Raw genomic sequence first — 21,291 nt, 5'->3', positions numbered from 1 at the left:
TCACAACCATTATTAGCCACATTTCCTCGATGGAGAAACTGAAGCACAGAGAAGTTAAGTCCTTCCCTCCCCGACCAAGGTCACAGTCAGGGTTCAGACTCTCCAGTCTGGGTCCAGGCATTTAGCCACCATGTTGCTTCTCTTTCGCTTTCATGACTAAATCACCCCCCGTCTCGTGGTGGCACAGGGCAGTTCTCACCGTGTCTGGGTCTTCGGGAACACCATCTCCGTCATGAACACCAGACCAGGGCAGCGAGGCAGGCCCTGTGAACCCCAGGTGATGAGCAGGGGACATGGGGGGTAACAGGAGCAGCTCCCAGTCCCCTGATCTTGACCCAGGGCTGGCCCTACTCTGTCCTCTCCCAGAGGGCTTCTCACCCTACAGGCCCCCACCTGGAAAAGAGGGGCAGACAGGCTTACCCGCTTCTCATTGGACGAATCATTCACGTTAACCCCACAGGCCAGGTCCGGCCTGGGGAAGGTCTCCGACCAGCCATCCTGCGTGCAGTTTCGAAACATGGAACCTATGGGGGCCAAGCATCCTGCAGGTGAGCAGCACCCTATGGTCCCAGCAGCTTTCCTCCGCTGGACCCCAAGCCCCCCATAGGACTTGAGGTCACCCCATCCCTCACCTCCATTCCCACCCCCACCCCACCCCTCACCTTCCCTTCCCAGGCTCCAATCTCAGCTCCAAGGTCCCTTGGCGCTCCAGGAGGGACTTCCCCATACTCCACCCCTACTGGCTGGGGTGCCACTTCTGGCTTTTTGAGGGTTTTCCCAAAACAGGGGCTGCTCCCCAATCCGCTGGGTGTTCACAGGAGGTGAATAATAAACCTTCACGCTGGGAGGACACCAGTACTCTTTCAAGGGATTGCAGCGTCCCATAAGATTCAAGAGGCCAAGTGTCGTGCTCAAGGACAACAGCCTCAAGCAATTTTGATTATACAACCCTAACCAAAAAAAACCCATTCACCTCACTAATGATGATTTATTTACTCAATTATAAAATTCTGAGCTCTACTATAATAACACATGGTGATTACTATGTGCCAGACACCGTTCTAAGCCTATGGCAGGTAGCAACTCATAATCCTAGCAAGACTATGAGCTAGGCAGTTACTTTTCCTGTAAAATAAATTATAACATGTAAATACTGCATCCATTTTACAGTTGGGGAAACTGAGGCAAAAGCAGTTAAATAATCTGCTTAAGATCACAGCATAGGATGTGGGGGAAATGAGATTTGACCCCAGGTCTCCAACCCTTAATCTTAGCCACACACTATGTACTGGCCCCCTTTCTTTCTCCTGGTTATCCTGATCCCAGGTCTGCACTGTCGTTTCATGGGTGGCTTCCCCGAGAATCTGGCACCCTTGGAAAGGATCTGGCCACACCCATGGTGAAATTTCCTCTGGCTCCTGGTGCTACTGCTGCACCAAGGAAGTTCCGTTTCAAATCTAAGTCCACAACCTGCTAACCAACACCTGAAAACCACCACCAGAGCAGCGGCACTGAGGTCAACCTCCCAGGGGGCCACCCCTCATGGAAAGGAGGGTCTTCTCAGTCCTTCAGGCCACACGTCTGCATTTCTCTGCATTGTGAATCACAGGATAACTGCAGTCTTCCCGCAGAGCTCACTGCCCTTCTCCAGCACAGGGCCAAAGCCAAGTCCAGAGCCCCACACACAGTGGTGGCTGGCTTTCCCGCCTCCCCTGGCAGAGGATGAGTTCCTGAGGGCTCCAGGTGCCTACCCAGACCCCTTGCTCATCTGTTTGCTGACCAGCTGGCCAGAAGAGCCACTGAGTGCAGATGAAGCGCCCTCTCTAAACTCTTCTATAAGAGAACAGGGAAGTTTGCCTACAAGGACCTTTTAGAACAGCAGCCTGAAGACATGGGAAGGGGAGCTGCCAGCTGAGAAGGAAGCCTTGGGAAGCCACCAGGAGGAGGTGCCTTCCATTGACTGAATGGTTCACAGGGCTCAGGGTCAAACAGGTTCCACTGAACTAGAGAAATCTGGCTGGCATTTCTAGAACCAGCCACGATGCTAATGTACAGATTCTGATCGAATCGTCATAGCACCCAGTGAGGGAGGTACCACTAGCTTATTCTACAGACAAGAAAACCGAGCCCCAGAATTGAGCAACAGTCCCCAGCCAGGATGTGACTCTGCAGTCCCGGGGAAGCTTCTAGCACCAGGAGACCACGGACTTCTGGATCTAGGGAATGCCAGTCCATGAGGGCTCCTGAGACCTGGAGGACGGGTTTCCAACTAGCCAGATCTGAGTCTGAAACCCGGCACTGCCTCTTGGCCATCTGGGTGTGACCTTAGGGGCATCACTTCTCTGTGCCAGTGAGAATAACCACTCACTCTGCAAGACTGGGCAGGAAACATGATAGCATGCGGAAAGGGCCCAGGCTGGTGCCAGGCACAAGTGAACACCAGAGTGTGACTCCCTCCTCCTTTTAGCTTTTCCAAAATAGACCAGGGGTGGTAGGGCTTGGAGTCATGGAATTTAGGAGGGGGTGGGAGATTTCCACAGTTAAGTCAAGGGAGTGAGGCTGTGCAACAGGAAAGAATGGTGGTCAGATTTAGGCCGGCTGGATGGGAAGTTGAATTAAGAGAACACAAACTCCCTGGAGCCCAGAACTAGGTATCGTATCAGTGTGCGCCTAGAGGCTGGCCTGGGCTGCCTGTTTGAGGGTCTCCTCCTCACTGACCCAGTGGGATGCCCCAGACAGAGGCTGCATGTGATCCAGGCTAGGCCCTGGTGTGGCTAACAAGGCAGTGCCCTTTGCTGACAGGGCTCTTTGCAGAACTGTGGCAGAGACAAGGGTTGGGCTCTCTCTAGAGTCCCTTCAACCCCACCCACTTCCTCTGGAGTTAATTTCTAATAGGTCAGGGGTCGTTACCAGGTTCAGGACACTGTATACCTTGAGGTTCCTTGCAGGTACAGTCAGTATTTTTGTGCATATACATATGTGCAGTTTGGAGAAGAGCCTGTCCGCAGCTTTGATCCAATTCTCAAAAGGCTCCAGGACCCTAATCAGGCTAGGAACCTCTACTGCTTTAAGACTCCAATCCCAAGACAGAAGGGAAAGGCCAAAGCCTGCCCCTGCCCGGGAGGTGTGTTTTCTAACTAGGAACTCCGAAGACCGGTGCTCCATTAAGAATCACAGGAATGCATCCTGGAGGGAACATTCTAGACCTTGGCACATACAGAAAAATATCTGGGGGCAGATTCCGGCCGGCAGTTTCCTCAGTCACATGCACAGCCAACCCCTGGGCCCCTGTAGTGGGTGCCCTGAGAAATAGTTAAACTTATGATTATTATTTTCTTCTTTCAAAAGGAAGGGTTGGTCCAAAACACCCGACTGTCCTCATGTCCTCACTGGGTGCTCCTCCGTGCGTTGCGCTGGGGGCCCCTGGAATCCTGCGGGACTGAGGGAAGCTTTCCTTCCTGACTGGGGTAGGCGGATCTGGGATCTCTGGGGAGGGAAGGAGGTGCTAAGAAGATGGTTCTTGGTGGCTGAGGCCAGACTAGTGCTGACCCGCGCCCCTGGACTGGCTGGTACCCTGGGCCTGGGGCTGGGGGGTTGCGGGGGAGGGTGAGACGACACTGCCCCCCAACAGGCGCAGGGCTCTCAGCGGGCTGGGCCTCCCCGTGGACGCCGAGACGGGTGGTTCCTGCGGCCCCGCAGCGACACCGCGTGGCAGCAAGAAGAAACTGCAGCAGAGGTAGGGGCGGGACCCCAGCTTCCTCACCCGCAGGGAGCAGACCTGGACCTGCACCCCCGGTGAACTCCGGTGGGTCTTTTTTTTTTAAGTATTTTTTTTAAATTGGAGTTCAGTTTGCCAACATATAGCATAACACCCAGTGCTCATCCTATCAAGGGCCCCCCTCAGTACCTGCCACCCAGTCACCCCCACCCTCCGCCCACCTCCCTTTCCACCACCCCTACTCCGTTTCCCGGAGTTAGGAGTCTCTCATGTTCTGTCTCCCTCTCTGATATTTCCCACTCATTTTCTCTTCAGTGGGTCTTGAGCAATTAAAGCGTAGGGGATCCTCCAGAAGGAGTCAGTGGGCTACTAGTTAATGAGGCAGGCAGGCGTTCTAGCAAGTGATCTGGAAGGATTTGGCCATGAGCACGGCTCTAACTGGCCCGGCTGCAGGAAGGTAGGAGGGATGATGGTGGGGGAGGCAGAGGCGCTGCGAGCGCCGTGAGGGAGAGGCTGGGAGAGGAGGAGAGCTTCAAGTCCCTCCAACAGGAGAACTCGGTCAGCGAGGAAGGAGCACTGGACAGGGAGTCCAGGATCTGGTCCTGGCCTTGCATCTGACCAGCACATTGCTCCAGGTCAACCATGTGTGGATCAATCTTGTGTGTTGCGAGCTCTAGGGACCCCCGACACATACTTGGAACGGTGATGCTGGGAGGAAAAGACTGTTGGTAAGCCTGCAGGCTTGTGTGTGCAGGATGGAGGTTGTGGGAGGGCAAGAAGGGAAAAGAGAGGGAGAGAAAGGACAAAGGAAGATATTTAGGGGCGCCTGGGTGGCTCAGTCAGCTAAGCATCTGCCTTCAGCTCTGGTCGTGGTCTCCAGGTCCTGGGATCCAGCTGTGAGTCAGGGCTTCCTGCTCGGCAGGGAGTCTGCTCTCTCTCTCTCTCTCTCTCTCTCTCCCTCTCTTTCTCTCCCCCATCCCTCCCCACTGCTCGTTCTCTCTCTCTTGCAAATAAATAAATAAAATCTTTTTTTTAAGAAAAGAAAGATATTTAAAATTAATTTCCAAGCCCAGACTTATAGATTGGTCTTGTTTATTCTCCCCATTTTACAGAGGAGAAAATCAAGGCTGAGAATGAATAACTTGGGCTCTCGGGCGGAGATTGACACCTGGCTGGACCATGCTTTCCCATGTCCCTCGCAGGTCGGTGTCACCACCCAACTGAGTTCTGGCAAAGGCAGTGTGGGCAGAAGCAGGATCATGTGCAGGCCTGGTGCTAATCAGGGACAGCTGGTGTGGACGTCAGGCAGGCAGGTAGTGTCTGTATGAAGGCTTTGAGATTTGGGACACCTGTGTCAGCAGCTGGCATTATCCAAGCCGTAAGTGGAGAAGGGGGACTCAAACCTGTCTCCTGGTCCCCTGCAGTTCCCGTCTGCTGGGCATCAATGGCTGAGCGGGAGAGTGTGCTCCTCAGATCTGGGGGGGGTGGGTAGGGGTTATGTGCACATGTGTGTGCACCTGCATACTGGAGAATTACACGGTGAGGAATTTACACTCCTCTCCCACACTTCATGGTCTTGGTCCCCCACCCCCAGTCATCCTTTCCTTTTTTTAAAATTTTTTTATTTTTTTTTATTTATTTATGATAGTCACAGAGAGAGAGAGAGGCAGAGACACAGGCAGAGGGAGAAGCAGGCTCCATGCACCGGGAGCCTGATGTGGGATTCGATCCCGGGTCTCCAGGATCGCGCCCTGGGCCAAAGGCAGGCACCAAACCGCTGCGCCACCCAGGGATCCCTCATCCTTTCCTTACCTGGCTTTGGGATGCTGGTGGGTTTCAGTGTTAGACCATCTTTTCTGGTTCATTCTCATTAAGGTCCTCGTTGGTCAGGGAAAAAGGACAGCAGGGCCAGGCCAGGCTTTAGGCTTTAAATGACCTCATGGAGGGCAGGGGCAAAGGCCATGAAACTACCTTGCTTCCAGCCAGCGTCACCCCCATCTCGAGGTTGGAGTCCCACCTTGACCATGGCTTCAAGGACAGAGCATTGGTTTTGAAGTTGGAGAAATCTGGGTTTGAATCTTAGTTTCTCCACCTTCTAGCTCTGAACCTTAGGCAAAGTGCTAAAATTCTCGTAGTCTCTGTTATTTTTGCTCATTATTGGGTCAAGGGGAAGAGGCAAGGTCTCTGATGTACAGGGCAGTTGTGACAGTAAAATGAGCCCATGTTTATGAAAATGCCCAGCAAGGACTGGGGCTTTAGACCATGTCAGTCCCTGAATATTCCCTGTCGGAGACAGTCCCACCTCCCTGCCTCAAATTAAGAAAATCCTTGGGCAATCTGGGTGGCTCAGCGGTTTAGCGCCGCCTTCAGTCCAGGGCCTGATCCTGAAGACCTGGGATCGATTCCCATGTCAGGCTCCCTGCATGGAGCCTGCTTCTCCTTCTGCTTATGTCTCTGCCTCTCTCTCTCTCTCTCTCTGTGTCTCTCATGAGTAAATAAACAAAATCTTAAAAAAAAAAAAAAAAAAAAAAAACCTTGTAAACTGCAGTATTCCCCGGGGCAAGAGATCCCCAGGAGGCCAGGGGCTTTCAGAGAGGGCAAGTTTATCAGCAGGACCTAGTAGAATGGACAGATAGGAAGGAAGTGTTCTGGAAAGTTTGGTTGTGCCGGGGTGGGACCCAGACCCAGGGCCTGGAACAATCGGTCTGGTTGCTAAGGGGACAGAAGCATGGAAGGAAATGGGGGAGCCTATATGGGGGTACGGGACAGAGAGAAGCAAGCCCAGTCTCCTTTATCATGTCCTAGTAAAGGCCTCCTGGCCCCCTCCCTTAGGACCCTGCAATCGAGCCCACCCCATACCCCCAAGCAAGGCCTCCAATCCCCAGCAGGGACCACCTCCCACCATTCCATCCACCACTTGTCCCCAGAGGTTCCTGGGCCTCCAGGCCAGTGCGCGCCCCCACAAGAGGGCCACCTCCTGCCTCACAGCCAGCACCCCCTGCACTGAGTGGTTACCGTTTCTGCCAGTGAGCATCCGGAGGAATTGCGGGCACCCCACTTCCACAGTCTGTCCCAGAACGGAGGAGGGCCAGCAGCTCATGTTGTCCCACAGCCCCTCGCAACCTGCCAAGAGGAGCCGCAGCATTAGACAGGATGGAGCATGGGCCGAGGGCCTCCCCCACCACCTGTCACCGTCCCCAGCGCTCCGGGGCCTGCTCAGAGTTCCCATTAGGCAGTGACTCTCCGGGTCAGGAACCAAAGGCTGTCTGATGTGCCTTTGTATCTCTGGGGCCATCTACACAGTAAGCACTCACGCTGAAGGCACGAAGGAAGGAAAGAACACATATTATCTGATATCAGCCTTACAAGGGCAGGTCTGGATTTCTCTAGAACAGAAGAGCGAATACCTCTTGGTGGCAGCTTGCATTAGACTGGGGAGCGGGGGATCTCTAGCCTGGCTGCGTAGTGTCACCATCTAAGGAGCTTTAAAAACATACACCTTTAAAGCTTTACATCTAAGGAGCCTTAAAAACACCCAGGGATCCTGATTTAACCGGTCTGGGGAGGGGCCCAGGCATGACACTATATTACCACAGGCTCCTGTGCCCTTCCCGGTGTGCATCCCTTGGAAAACAGGCTTGCATCTGCGCACTGACTCCTGAATTCCAGGATCTGGTCAGCCAGGTTCCAGCTGTGGACACTGCTCACCAGACCAGAGCAGAGACTGCCAGAGCTTGCGGGCTCCCAGTGACTCTGGCCTCCCCAGCTGCCCCTGGGACGGCGACACTGCGCTGGGAAGGCCCGTAACAGGTGATCCGCTGTGTCTACGTGAGTTATTCTAGCCTCTGGAGTCTGGAAGATGGGGCTGACCCATGTCCTTTCTCTTCTCCAGAAGTCTCCATATATGACTGCAGGATGCCTCATTTACAATGAGCCACATCTCTTGTATTCGAAGCAGTTGGGGCATTTTCCAGCTGTGGAAAAATTCAAGGGCCTCTTTCCTCACTTTGGGAGAAATGAATTCAGGGCTGGGCCTGGCCAGGTCAGCCAAGGCATGGGCCCACGGCTCCTGCCCAGGAGGTCAGACAACCCACGTCCAGTTGGCCAGACAGATGGAGAGGGTGCCAGGGCATCTGGCAGGATTCCTGACCTGGGTCATCAGGCTGGGCCCATGGGGACACTGCCCTGGTGCAGATGGCAGCAGAGGAGCGGCTGGTGGTGAGGTGGGAGCAGGCTCCCCTCCACATGAGTAGGGTCCCCCTGACAGCTGGCTCATATCAGCCCTGCAGGAGAAAAGCCTGGGGATGGGGCCAACCCAGATCAGCGCTGCACATGCATCAGACCCTGTGGAGCCCGTAGGGGTTGGGTAAGGTCACTGCCCCACAGCATGGGTGATGGAGATGAGGAGCCCAAGCTCCAAAAGGCAAAATGACATGAGCAAGAGGACAGAGCTAATCCTGGTGGAGCCGGAATCCCACCCTCCAGGCTGCTTGGTGGCAGCAGACCTGATGCTACTACCTCCACGGGGCATTGCTCGTGTCTTGAGCACTGTGATGTGCTATGATGCAGCCACACTCTCTCTCCCAGCCTCAACTCAGAGGGCGTTGGAACAGACCTAGTGTTCCCAGTATGAGGAGCACATCCCCAGTGGCATGCTCTTCTAGCTGGTACATGGCTAAATGCTTTCCATTTTAATAGGTTACTCGTTTTTTTTTTTTTAAAGAGGATTTAATATGCATTAAAAAGTTATAGAACTAGCATGTCACAGCTGTGATTTTATACCTGTTATTATTTAGGATGAGGCTAAGTTAAAAAGTAAAAGTCTATTGAAGAAAAGGGAATCCTTGGGGCACCTGGGTGGCTCAGTCATTTGGGCATCTGACTCTTGTTTTTGGCTCAGGTCATGATCTCAGGGTCTGGAGATTGAGCCCGGCATCGGGCTCTAGGCTGAGCACAGGGTCTGCTTGAGATTCTCCGTCTCCCTCTGCCCCTCTCCCCACTCACATTCTCTCTCTCTTTCTCCAAAATAAGTAAATACATCTTTTTAAGAACGTAGGAGGAAAAAAAACATAAGAGGGACGCTCATACGCTGTTGGGGGAATGTAAACTGGTACAACCACCATGGAAAACAGTATGGAGGCGCCTCAAAAAATAAAAATAGTACTACCGCATGATCCAGCAATCACACTTCTGGGTATATCCCCCCAAAAGTGAAATCAGGACCTCAAAGAGATCTCTGCACTCCCGTGTCCACTGCAGCATTGTTCACAATAGCCAAGTTGTGGAAGCAGCCCACGTGTTCACCGAACCATGACTGGATAAGGAAGATTACAATGGCGCATTACTCAGCCTTAAAAACTAAAGAAATCCTCCCACTTGTGACTTGTGGTAAACAAGAATTCTGGTGTGAACAACATGCTTGGGAGAAAACAGAAAAGGAGCAAGACTTCCCTCAGACTGGGAAGAAAAGGAAGGCAAGTGATGAGTGGGACGTACAAGGTTCCAGAAAGAGGTGTGAGAGCCCTGCCGTCCAGCCAGCCCTGGAGAGGAGAGGCTGTAGGGACCGTCTAGACCAGCAGGACCACAGACAAGCCTTGCAGAGCCCATGCCTCCCAGCGAAGCACAGAAATCTGTTGGCCACCGCTCTCAAGACCACTCTCTTGGCCACCAAGCTCAGGACCACGTGGGCTCCCCCAGATACCAGGGTGCCCTGTGGATCTCTGATACCCTGGGCAAGATGTGGGGAAGAGCCACAAAATCCCAAGGCTTAGGTTAGGTTTCTTCGCCCCAGGAGAATGGAGTCAGAATTAAAGTTACAGAAAACTGAGAAAGTTCTCTTTTTGCCCACTGGAGTTGATGGACAGACATCGGTCTCCTTTGCACTTGTGAAGCCCCTGGCACTGGGCCAGCCGAGGCTCGGTGACATAGCCTCCTTCTGTCCTGCAGTCCTGCTGTCCTGCCTCACCCCCTGCCCCTGTAGAGAGGGGTGGCCCACGGGCAGGTCTGGCAACGGGGAGGGCCTGGATTACAGGTGAAGGTGATCCAAGAGAGGGCAGCACAGTGCCTGGGCATCTCTACATCCCCACCCAGCCCAGTGCCTGACAAACAGCCAGCCTTCTGCCAACTGCATGTCTGCCCTGCATCCACCCAGAGGGGAGCATCCATCTTCCAGGCCTTGATTTATTTATAAATGAGCTCAGATGGCCTGACGATAACCTGGGAGCATTTCCGGAGCCTTGTGTCAGGCGGCAGTGCCATGGGGCCAGGACCAAGCCAGGCCCCCGGGGATGTGCTGGGTGGGGGCAGTGGGTCCTCCGGCCCCCCAAGCCCCCCACACCACCCCTGCTGCTTGCTGGGCCAGCTAAGGGAGGTCACGGGGACCCAAGTTCCCCCTGGCCTCGCCCTTCGGGTCTTCCCCTAGCTTCTGCCTGCATCAGTGTTAACTCTCTCCTCCCACTAGAGCTGCCGTAGCCATCTTCCAGGTGCCTCCTGACCCTGCTCACTGCCACCCACCCTGTGTCCTGCCACTGCCACCCGCCTGTTCCTCGGCTTCATCGCGTCTCTCTTTACCTTTCTCAGCTACCCCAGCCCCATCCCTAGGCCATCCACTGGGCAACTCGGTGAGGCCTCCTGGGCTTTGCTAATGAGCTGATCTACAGTATCCAGTATCTGGGTCAGGAAAGGTGTTGCCCTCTAGGTGATGGCTGGACCACACACAGGAGTGGTCAGGATGGGGTCAAGGGAACTAAAGTCCCAGGTGAAAAAGACATTTCAAAGCAGAGCATGGGAGGAACAGCTAAACAGCCTGGAGGTCGGGGGGCAGTTCTCTTTAAACCAGGAAGCATGGGGCACCTGGGTGGCTCAGTGGTTGAGGATCTTCCTTCGGCTCAGGGCATGATCCTGGGATCGAGTCCTGCAATCAGGCTCCCTGCAGGGAGCCTGCTTTCTCCCTTTGCCTATGTCTCTGCCTCTCTCTGTGTCTCTCATGAATAGATAACTAAAATCTTTTTTAAAAAACCCCAAAACCAGGAAGCACAAGCTGTTCCACAGAATACACTGCATTGGGAGTAGTGAGTTCCCCATCACTAAAAGTATTCAAGCAGGGCACGGAATTAGCAGACTGGGAAATACCTTAGATGTTGCATGGAGGCTTCGAGAGATACGAGGAAGGACGCTTCGAGCCTGAGGCTGAAGGCTGCTTTCCTTAAGGTGAGCTCCTGAGCACTGTGCGCTGAGCCCGTCCCCTCTCAGGCACTGGGCAAACTGTACATTGCCCTGCAGAATCCTCTCATCCACCCCAATAGCTCTTTCTCACCTGGCCTAAAGCTCTTTGTTTCATGCTGCCTCTCCCATGAATTAAAGATTAATTGGCATCAACAGTCTGTCTTTTTCTTTTTTTTTTTCTAACTTCTAAATCCCTTCTTGGGAGTGTGAGGGTATCAATCATTCACAGCTCAGGCAGGGTTGCAAACTACAAAATTCTCTGGATTTAGAGTCAAGACATGTGAGATAGAGTCCTATTTCAGCTCTGGGTGATCCTGAGTCTCTTGGGGCCTCTATTTTCCTCATCTGTGAATTGGGGTTAATCACAGTACTTACTATATAGGGTAAAAACTAAAAAAAAAAATAAAAATAAAAATAAAAAAGAAAGAAAAAAAAAGAAGAAGTCTGAAATGTTACACAAACATAAGTTACTTATTTCTGAAAAATGAGCCAAGATTTGTTGTGCCGAGCAAAGGAGAGGGGAAGTGAGCTGTGGGCAGGGTGGGCGTGTCAGGCACTGGGGGGAGACAGTTGGCTTCTGGAACCCTTCAGGAGGAGAATCCAGAAAAGGAGCTGGGAATGTTTGCTAGAAAAAAACTGTTAAAAGCAGCATGTCTGAAATACTGGTGTAGACTACAGTGTGAATGAACCTCGAAAACATGCTCAGTGGAAGAAGGCAGACACAGGTCACATACTGTAGGATTCCGTTTAGAAATCCAACGTCAGGAGCACCCGGGTGGCTCAGTGGTTGAGTGTCTGCCTTCAGCTCAGGTCGTGACCCCGGGTCCTGGGATAGAGTCCCACATCGGGCTCCCCATGGGGAGCCTGCTTCTCCCTCTGCCTGTGTCTCTGCTTCTCTCTCTGTGTCTCTCATGAATAAATAAATAAAATCGGTAAAAAAACAACAAAAAAAAGGAATTTAGGGTCAGCAAATCCGTTGAGACAGGAAGAAGATTTGTGGTTGCCAGGGGCAGGGGATGGGGGCAGTGAGCAGGGTTTGTTTACTGGAGATGGGGTTTTATTTTGGGGCAATGAAAATGTTTTGGAACTGGAGGGATGCTGGCTGCACGGCACTGTGTGCCCTGAATGCCGATCAACTGTTCACTCTATACTGGTTCAGTTTGGTTAAGTTATGTGAATTTCACCTCATTCACTCCTTCCCCTTTCCCCGCCCCCCAAAAAGAAGTCAGCCTGTCCCCTCCTGCTCATGTTCTTCAGGACAGGGCAACCAGCTAGCAGAGACAAGAAGAAAGAGGGAAGGAATGAATGGCAAGTCCCCACTTTGAAGGCAAGGACATGAAGTCCCAGAGAGGATTAGTGTCTTGCTCAAGGTCACACAGCCCCTACGTGACAGAGGAATGCACATGTCTTTGTGATTGCCAAGCGCACACCTTTCCTGCCACCATACCAACTCTCTGGAACATTCTTCCCCATGGAGTCAAAGCCCTTCCACCAGCCAGCTCCAAGGGGGTATCAGCTTCTGTAAACAGAGCAATAAATAGCCTGGTAGAGTGGTTCATGCAGCTATTAGGGTGACCCTGAAATGTTCCCACAAAATGCTGGGAAGGCCTTGGCCACCTAACCCGGAATAGCTGAAGAGTTAATTTTTTATTTGTGATAAGTGTGCCAGGCTCGGGGACAGCTCCGTGAGTGGCATTTCCTGTGACTCTGGTGATCAAACATTAACCTCCTCCCCAGGGAGGACTGGACAGCTTAACCATTAACCCCACGCCCCCAACCGAGAGTCGGCCAGCCCCTCCTGCCTCAGGCACCGAGAGGAGACGGATCCTTGCTGGGGACGGAGGGCCTGTGGGCCTGTGGCCTGGGTGGCCCGGGGACCGGGCAGTCTCGAGAGCAAGGCCTGGGCCAGCTTGCATGTTCTGCTCTGTCTTCCCAACCTCTCGGCAGAGCGAGCCTGAAGACTTTTCCAGCAGGCCAGGCGCTCGGACATCCTGCGCCTCCAGGGCTTTTAAACTAGGCTTTCCACGCCACGGATCCGCTTTCCCAAATGAAAATCGCAGAAGACCGACATGCCAAACAGATCCCACAGGGCCCTGTGTGTGTGTTGGAGGGGGGGGGGGTCGAGGAGAGGAGCCTGGCCACCTTCTCACTCACCTGCCCTGGCCTCACCAAACATTCTTGAACACCACAAATCCAGCATAGTCCCTTTCTCATACGGAGAGAGTGGGTCCAGAAGGAGGGTATGCTCAGGGCCTTCCAAGGGAGTTAGAGGCAGAACCAGGGCAGGAGCTCCTAATGAGCTTTCTTGGACCTGGAGGCACCATTAGGACCACGTGGGAGCCTTAAGGAGAAAGGATGAGCAGACTTGCTCCAGATCAGTCAACCCAGAACCCGGTGTGGGCACGTTCACAGCCACCCCAAGCATTGTGTGCGTGAGGTCGGCGTCCGTAGCATCTGGGTAGCAGTTCCAGATAGTGGAGCCTCCCCGGGCAGGGCTGAGCATGCAGGTGGACAGCAGGCCCAGGTGGAGCCTAGGCATCCACAGCAGAGGCCAGCCTGGTCTCTGTGGACCTAGCAGAGGGGCCATAAGAGAAGCCCCTTGCCACCATGAGACCCCTGCCTCTATATATGGCCAACGGTGTCGTGAGGTCCCCATGATATCCTCATTTTTAAATGGGCAAGTTGGAGAGATCTGGCCCAAGATCACGGAGAGGAAGCAACAGCACTGAGACTCTGGCTGGCTCTGTCTGTCCTGCGGCCTGGTGTGCACCCCTGGTGCTCAGCTCACAACCCCCCACGGTTACAGGAGCACATGTGCCCTCATGGTGCGGGAGCCAACAGGAGCACTGGGGCATCCAGAAGGCCAAGCAGGGGGCCCAGCCAACGATGTGGGTCACTTGGAGGCTGAATGGGGCTAGCAGAGCAGCTCGATGCTTGTTATGGGCATTCCCTGAGGACAAAGGGCTTGTGTCTCTGCTCCTGGGTCAGGCTCTCTGCATCCCTCCATGGGTGGCATGGGCCACACTCCCCACCTTAGCTAGTTTGTGACAGGTCAGGCCTGCAGGGGCCTTGGCTCGTGGATGGCTCTGCTTCATCTCCCACTGTCCACTCAGGGCCAGCTCTTTTGTTTTCTCCTCTCTCCTTGCTCTCAGTCAGTATCTGTACTCACTCATTCACTTGGTAAGTCAGTCAACAAACACACAATGAGTACTTGGTCTGTGCAAGCCCTGTGCCATGCATCAGGGAAGGGGAGGAAAGTTAACACAGTCTAGCAAATACATCTCTGTAGTGCAGTGCCGAGGTGCCAGGAGGGAGACAAGCAGGCTCCCTGTAGGGGTCAGGGTGGCCACCTAACCAGCGGAGCTGTGGGCATTCAGGAAATTGTTTTGGGAAGTGTCTAAAAAGTAGGGTAGTTGGCAGAGTGAGGAAGAGGGAATGGTGCTGTAGCAGAGGGATCAGCATGTGCAAAGGCCTGGAGGCCCAGAGAAACTGACACAATCGTAAAACTGTAAGCAATTTGGTTGAGCCATGGGGAAATGTTTGGGATGGAGGCATGGACGAGAGCCCAGTCAGGAGCTGGACCTCATCCTGGACCCACTGAAGAGCAATGGAACATTCCAAACACATCAGGCACTAATTCTCAAGATAAGTGCCCCTTACTTCTCAGTAGGAGCTGAAGTCCACTGTCTCTTGCCCAGAGGCCTGGCATTTTAGGCCTTTCTCCTAGGGCTAATGAAAAGCCCATGCCCTGTCATTGGAATTGTAGGCATTCGTGTTGGGGACATGCAGGCAGAGGTCAGCTGCCAACACTGCAGCACCCAAGGCTGGCTGAGTTGGTGGCTCATTTTCTGCCCTTCCAGACACAGTTTCTAGGGTAGCAGGAGGGGCTCCGGGAAATCAAGAGGCTCAGGCTCAATGGTGCCCCCCAGTGAGCACTGTAAGACCACGGTCTGCCTCCGGCAAGTGGCTTTCACAGCTGGCAGAGGAAGGAAAGGCTGGGCTGGGGGTGAAGGTCATCCTGTCCCTGTCCCTGATGCAGAGGATGGGCAAATCGCTGAAAGCACATAGCAACGTCCAGGCTGCCCACCACATCCTGATCTTCCTCCTGCCTCTGGCTGCTCCTGACAATGCCTGCTGGGCAGCTTGAGGCTGGCTCCTGGGCACTCTTCCCCCCTCACACCCTCACCTCCTTCAGCCTCAACCCCTTTGTCACCTGTACAGAGGGGCTCCCCAGCCTGACCCCTCCTCTGCATGGCTGACACCTCCTGATCTGTGTCGCTCCTCCCTCTGCACACCCGGTCTTCCTCTGCCCTATCTTCCTGTTGCTCAAGTGGAACACCTGGGAGCCATCCTGGACGTGCCCTCTCCCACCTCGCCCCTGAGTCGAATCTCCACCACGTCTTGCCTGCATTGGCATTGAACCTGCTTACTTGTGTCCGCTCCTCTCCACCTCCACCTACCCTCAGGAGCAGACCTTTCTCGTGTGGCCTTGCTCTTTCCCCTTTCTGCACACACCAACCTCATTTTCAAATGCCAGCCCCTGAATCCCATTATCTGAAGGCTTTCTCCAGCCGCTGGAACCCACGTCCAGCTCCCTCCCTGTTCTGAATGCCAAAAAAAAAAAAAAAAAGTGAATGAAAAGAATGCCACATTTAGGGGCTCCTTCCTTTCCCTCAGCTCCCCATACTGGGCGTTCCTGGGATAGCTGCCAAATTAGCTACTTGCGTTTGAACCCTCTTCCCGGCACCTGCTTCCCAGGAACCCTGCTAGTCCAGAGGACCATTATCCATTGCCCAGACCACTAGCTTTCCAGGGGGGGTCTGGGAACCTCCTCTTGTCCTTCTCCAATGCACCTTCCATGCTGCAGCAAAGGTGATCTTTGCATAAACAGAGGATCTCATAGCTCCCCTCTGAAGACTCTTCAGGGCTTTCCAGTGCTCATAAGATCAGGCTAAAAATCCTCTATGTGGCCAGTGTGCTCCTGTGCATGGCCATGGCCCTGCTGCCTCTCGAGCCCATTTTGTGACAAGCTCGCTCTCCTCCCTAGGCTGCGTTCTGGCCACCTCGGCCTTCCTCCCACCACAGGTGTGCTCTCCACTGTTCCCCCAGCCCTGATTGCTCTTTCTCCTTTTTGCATAGGAAAGTTTACTCATCCCTAGTCTGGGCTCAAACATGGCTTCTTCAGGGAGCTTTCCCAGGGTTTGCAGACCAGGTCAGAGTCCCTCACTTCATACTTACACAGAGCCGAACATCACACTCTACTCATCTTGTTTCCGTTTTACAATAATTTGTGATATTTGAGTAATGTCTCCCTCATCAGCTAGTCATAACGGCTGTAGCAGAGACTGTCTACCTTGCTCACTGACAGAGCGTGATTGTGTTCAAGGTGGCCGCAGGCACAGCTAAAAATCAATCTCCAGCCTCATCTGCAGCCAGAGGTAGCCATGCAGTCCAGTTCTGGCAGATGAGGTATATAAGCAGAAGTCACTTAGAGAACTTCAGGACTTCCCAGTACATCTCACCCTTTCTACTGGTGATTCTATTCTTCCTGCCAGAGACAGGTACTCTCCCCCTCCTGCCTGGAGGTATGGCAGCCTTTTTATGACCATGAGGCAAACAGCACAAAAAGTCCAGTTCTGGACTTCCTATAATGTGCTAAAAAAGCCAACTCCTATTTGATGAAACTAGGCTACCAAACTTCTACTACATGTGGAAAAATAGATCCCTCGGTGATTAGAGAGGAATCTGTGTTCCTTTTTCTCATCACTGTATACTTTGTTCTCACCATTCCCACCTCATAACAGTAAGTGCTATATTTTGTAAATGAATGCTTGTAATTTCACACCACTCCATAAAAAAAATTGGGAATTGAGGCCCAGAGACACTAAGTAACTTGTCCAAGGTCACACAGCCTGTCTAACTTATTAACTTATTTTTATTTTATCTTTTTAGAGAGAGAGAGTGAGCAGGGAGAGGGGCACAAGGAGAGGGAGAGAATCTTAAACAGTTTCCACGCTGAGCACGGAGCTGATGCAGGGCTTTATCTCATGATCTTGAGATCATGACCTGAGCTGAAATCAAGAGTCAGATGTTTAACCAACTGAGCCACCCAGGTGCCCCCAGACTGTCTAATTTAAAAGTCTGGGTCTCTCTCCTCCACTCTCATCCTCTTCCTCTTCCTTTTTAAAAATTGAGGTAAAATTCACAAAACAGAGATAGAGGCTGCCTCCTCTTCTAGCTCACAGCACATTCCACCATCATTGCCACCAGTAGTCAGGCACCATGTGAAGTGGGAAAGTTAGAGAGAGGAGGAGGAGGTGGAGGCGGAGGAGACGAGAGGAGCGAAAAAGCAGTGTGCACCAGGCAGAGCTGCTGGAGTGCCAGCTGAGATCCAGGGAGTATCTATGCTGCATGGTGCTGGAGCAGGGGAAGGAGCCCCCGACCCAGCCGTGGTACACAGTAAGAAACTGGATAACCAACAGATCAAGAATTTCAAGAACAAAGGCCATGACTTGGAGGGAAGACTGTTGCAAAAGGATATGTATGCATGGCCTATACACCAGCAAACTGCATAGCCTAGATGAAATGGGTAAGTTCCTAGAAACACACAATCTACTGAGACAAACAAACAGAAAGTCTGAGCAGACCTCTAATTAGTAAAGACATCGAGTCAATAATAATAATAAAAAAAACTTTTATTTCCCAACAAAGAAAAGCCCAGAGGGCCCTGTTGGTGAATCCTGCCAAACCTTTAAAGAGGAATCAACATTAAAAAAATAAATAAATAAATAAAATAAAAAAGAATTAACACTGGCCCTCCTCAAATGCTTCTAAAAAAGGGGAAAAGGGGGTAAATCATTCTACGAGGTCAGTATTATCCTGCTACGAAAGCCAGACAAAGACAGAAAGCCAGACAAGAAAACTACAGACTAATATCCCCGATGAACATTATTGCAAAAAATTTTAAACAAAATACCGGGAAACTTAATTGAAGAGGATAATCCATTAATAGGACTATGTACCATGACCAAGTGGGATCTATCCCTGTAACACAGGAATGGCTCAACATATGAAAATCGGTCAATGTAATATACCACGTTCACAGAGTAAAGAACAAAAACCACATGATTATCTCAGTTGATGTAGAAAAAGCATACAACAAGGTTCAGCACCTTTTCATGATAAAAACGCTTAACAAACTAGGAAGACAAGGAAACTACCTCAACATAATAAAAGCCATATGTGAAAAGCCCACAGTGAATATCATACTCACTGGTAAAAGACTGAAAGCTTTTCCTGTAAGATCAAGAACAAGACAAGGATGCCTGCTATCACCAGGTGTATTCAGAGTAGTACTGGAAGTCCTTGCCATAGCAATTAGGCAAGAAAAGGAAATAAGAGGCATCTGAATTGGAATGGAAGGAGTAAATTATCTCTGTTCACAGACAACATAATGTTATATGTAGAAAATCCTCAATATTCCACAAAAAAAAACTATTGAACTAATACATGGACTCAGCAAAGTTGCAGGATAGATATAAAATTAACACACAAAAATCAGTTGTATTCCTGTACACTAATGAGGAACAACCTGGAAAGGAAATTAGGAAATGAAGCAATCTACAATAGCATAAAAAAATAAAACACTTAGGAATACCCAACCAACAAGGTTAAAGACTTGCATGCTGAAAATGACAAAATATTGCTAAAAGAAATTAAAGACACAACTAAATGGAAAGACATCCTGTGTTCACGGATCAGATCACTTGATATTGTTAAGATGTTGATACTATCCAACACAATCTATAGATTCAATGCAATCCCTATCAAAATCCCAATGGCATTACTTGCAGATATAGAAAAATCCATCCTAAAATTCATATGGAATCTCAACGGACCTGAAAATAGCCAAATCAACCTTGAAAGAACAAAGTTGGAAGTCTCACACTTTCTGATTTCAAAACTTACTACAAAGCTACAGTAATCAAAACAGCATGGCACTGGCAGAAAGACAGCTGTGCAGACCAATAGTATAGACTAGCGAACCCAAAAATAAACCTTCACGTATATAGTCAAATGATTTTTGAGAAGAGTGCCAAAACCATTCAATGGGAAGACATTTCTCAATGAAAGCTGTTGGAGAAACTGGATATCCACATGAAAAAGAATGAAGTTGGACACCATATACAAAAATTAACTCAAAATGGACCAAGAACCTAAATATAAGAGCTAATACTATAAAAATCTTAAGATAAAACATACAGGAAGAGCTTTGTGAGATTCAATTTAGCAATGATTTATTAGATATGACTTCAAAAGCACAGACAACAAAAGTAAAAAATAGATGCATTGAACTATATCAAACTTAAAAACTTCTGTTCTTCAAAGGACACAACCAACAGAATGAAAAGGCAACCTACACAATAGGCAAGATTATTTACAAATCATAGAGTTGATAACAGGTTAAGACCCAAAATACATAAAGAACTCCTATGATACAACAGCAAAAAAACAAACAACCCTATTTTTAAATGGGCAAAGGACTTGAATAGACACTTCTCCAAAGAAGACATACAAATAACCAGCAAACACATGAAAAGATGCTCAACATCATTCATCATCATGAAAATGCAGATCAAAACAATGATACATCACCTCATACCCATTAGAATAACTACTATAAAAAAATAAAGTAGCAAATATTGGTGAAGATATGGAGAAATTGGAATTCATATGCACTGCTGGTGAGAATGTGAAATATTACAGCTACTATGAAAAAAAAAACAGTATGCCAGATCCTGAAAAAATTAAAAATAGAATTACTATATAATCCCACAATTTCACTTCCAGTTATATATCTGAAAGAATTGAAAGCAGAAACTTGAAGAGATACTTGCACACTCATGTTCATGGCAGCATTATTCACAACAGATAAGAGGTGACAATAACTCAAGTGTCCTTTCACGAATGAATGGATAAACAAAATGTGAAAGTTCTGCTCTATGCCACAACATTGATGAATTTTGAGGACATTATGCTAAGCCAATCACAAAAAGACAAACGCTGTATGATTCCACTTACATGCGGTATCTAGAATTGTCAAATTAAGAAAAATTTTTTTTAATAGAATTGTCAAATTCATAGAAACAGAAAGTAGAATGGTGGTTGCCAGGCGATGGGTTAAGGGAAAAAAAGGGAGCTGTTGGGTGTTTGTTTTTCAGGAGGTTCCACAACCCTGAGATCAAGAGTTGTACGTTTAACCAACTGAGCCACCCAGGCACCCCAAGGAAGTTGTTTTAATGATACAGAGTTTCAGTTTCTCAAGATGAAGAGTGTTGGAGACCAAGTGCCCAACAAGGTGAATGTACTTAACACTACTGCACTGTACATTGAGAATGGCTAAGATGGTAAATTTTATGTTATGCAATTTTTCTTAAAATTAAAATTTTTTAAATTTATAAATGATTAAGATAGTACATTTTATGTTACATGCATTTTAACAAATTAAATTGAAAAAAAAAAAACCCTGACAACAGCAAATGCTGGTGAAGACTGTGGAGCAACAAGAACTCTCATTCACTGCTTGTGGAATGCAAAATTACACGCCCACTTTGGATGACCGTTTGGTAGCTTCTCACAAAACTGAACATACTTTTACCATGTATATGATCCAGCAATCAAGCTCTTTGGTATTTTACCCAAATGAGTTGAAAACCTATGTCTACACATAGCAGCTTTATTTATAATTATCGAAATGTGGAAGCAACTAAGATGTCCTTCAGTAGGTGAATGGGTAAACTGTGGTGAATCCAGACAATGGGATATTATTTTGCTCTATGAAGAATGTGCTATCAAGCTATCAAGGAGAAAACCTTAAATACATATCAATGTGAAGGAAGCCAATCTGAAAAGACTACATATTGTATGATTTTACCCATATGAGGTTCCAGAAAAGGCAAAACTATGGAGACAGTAACATCGGTGGTTGCCAAGGATTAGGGAAAAGAGAGAGGGATGAATAGGTAGAGGACAGAGGATTTTTAGGGCACAGAAACTGCTCTGTACGATACTATAATGGTGAACACATGTCCTTATACATTTGTCAAAACCCAGAGAATGTATACCAAGAGTGAACCCTAATATGAACTCTGGACTTTGAGTAGTAATGTTGTATCAATGCAGGTTCATCGATTATAACAAGTGAATCGCTCTGTTATAGGATGTTCATGGGGGAGGAGATTATGCTTGGGTGGGGAGCAGAGAGTATATAGGAACCCAGCACTTTCTGCTCAATTTTGCAGTAAATTGCTGTAAAAAAAAGAGTCTATTTAAAAGTTCATATAACATAC

General features: G+C 49.8%; 1 protein-coding gene across 4 annotated transcripts in view; it reads right to left on the bottom strand.

The window, feature by feature from the left end:
- Positions 1-21,291, bottom strand: part of SCTR (secretin receptor) — a 71,350-nt gene that overhangs the window by 28,290 nt on the left and 21,769 nt on the right. For 2 of the 4 annotated variants that reach the window (XM_072788916.1, XM_072788917.1), the window contains exons 3-4: positions 6,734-6,841; positions 421-524 (exon numbers count right to left, since the gene is read on the bottom strand). In XM_072788916.1, coding sequence (XP_072645017.1) covers positions 421-524; positions 6,734-6,841 — 212 coding nt within the window. Of the gene's footprint in view, positions 1-420; positions 525-6,733; positions 6,842-10,849; positions 11,042-13,096; positions 13,200-21,291 lie in introns of those variants that run through there. The other 2 variants (XM_072788918.1, XM_072788919.1) reach the window with 2 other exon arrangements.

This window comes from Canis lupus, chromosome 20, assembly GCF_048164855.1.
Source record: "Canis lupus baileyi chromosome 20, mCanLup2.hap1, whole genome shotgun sequence".
NCBI classification, from domain to species: domain Eukaryota; kingdom Metazoa; phylum Chordata; class Mammalia; order Carnivora; family Canidae; genus Canis; species Canis lupus.
The sequence above is the reverse complement of the archived record's forward strand: the minus strand, read 5'-3'. Positions and strand labels throughout refer to the sequence as shown.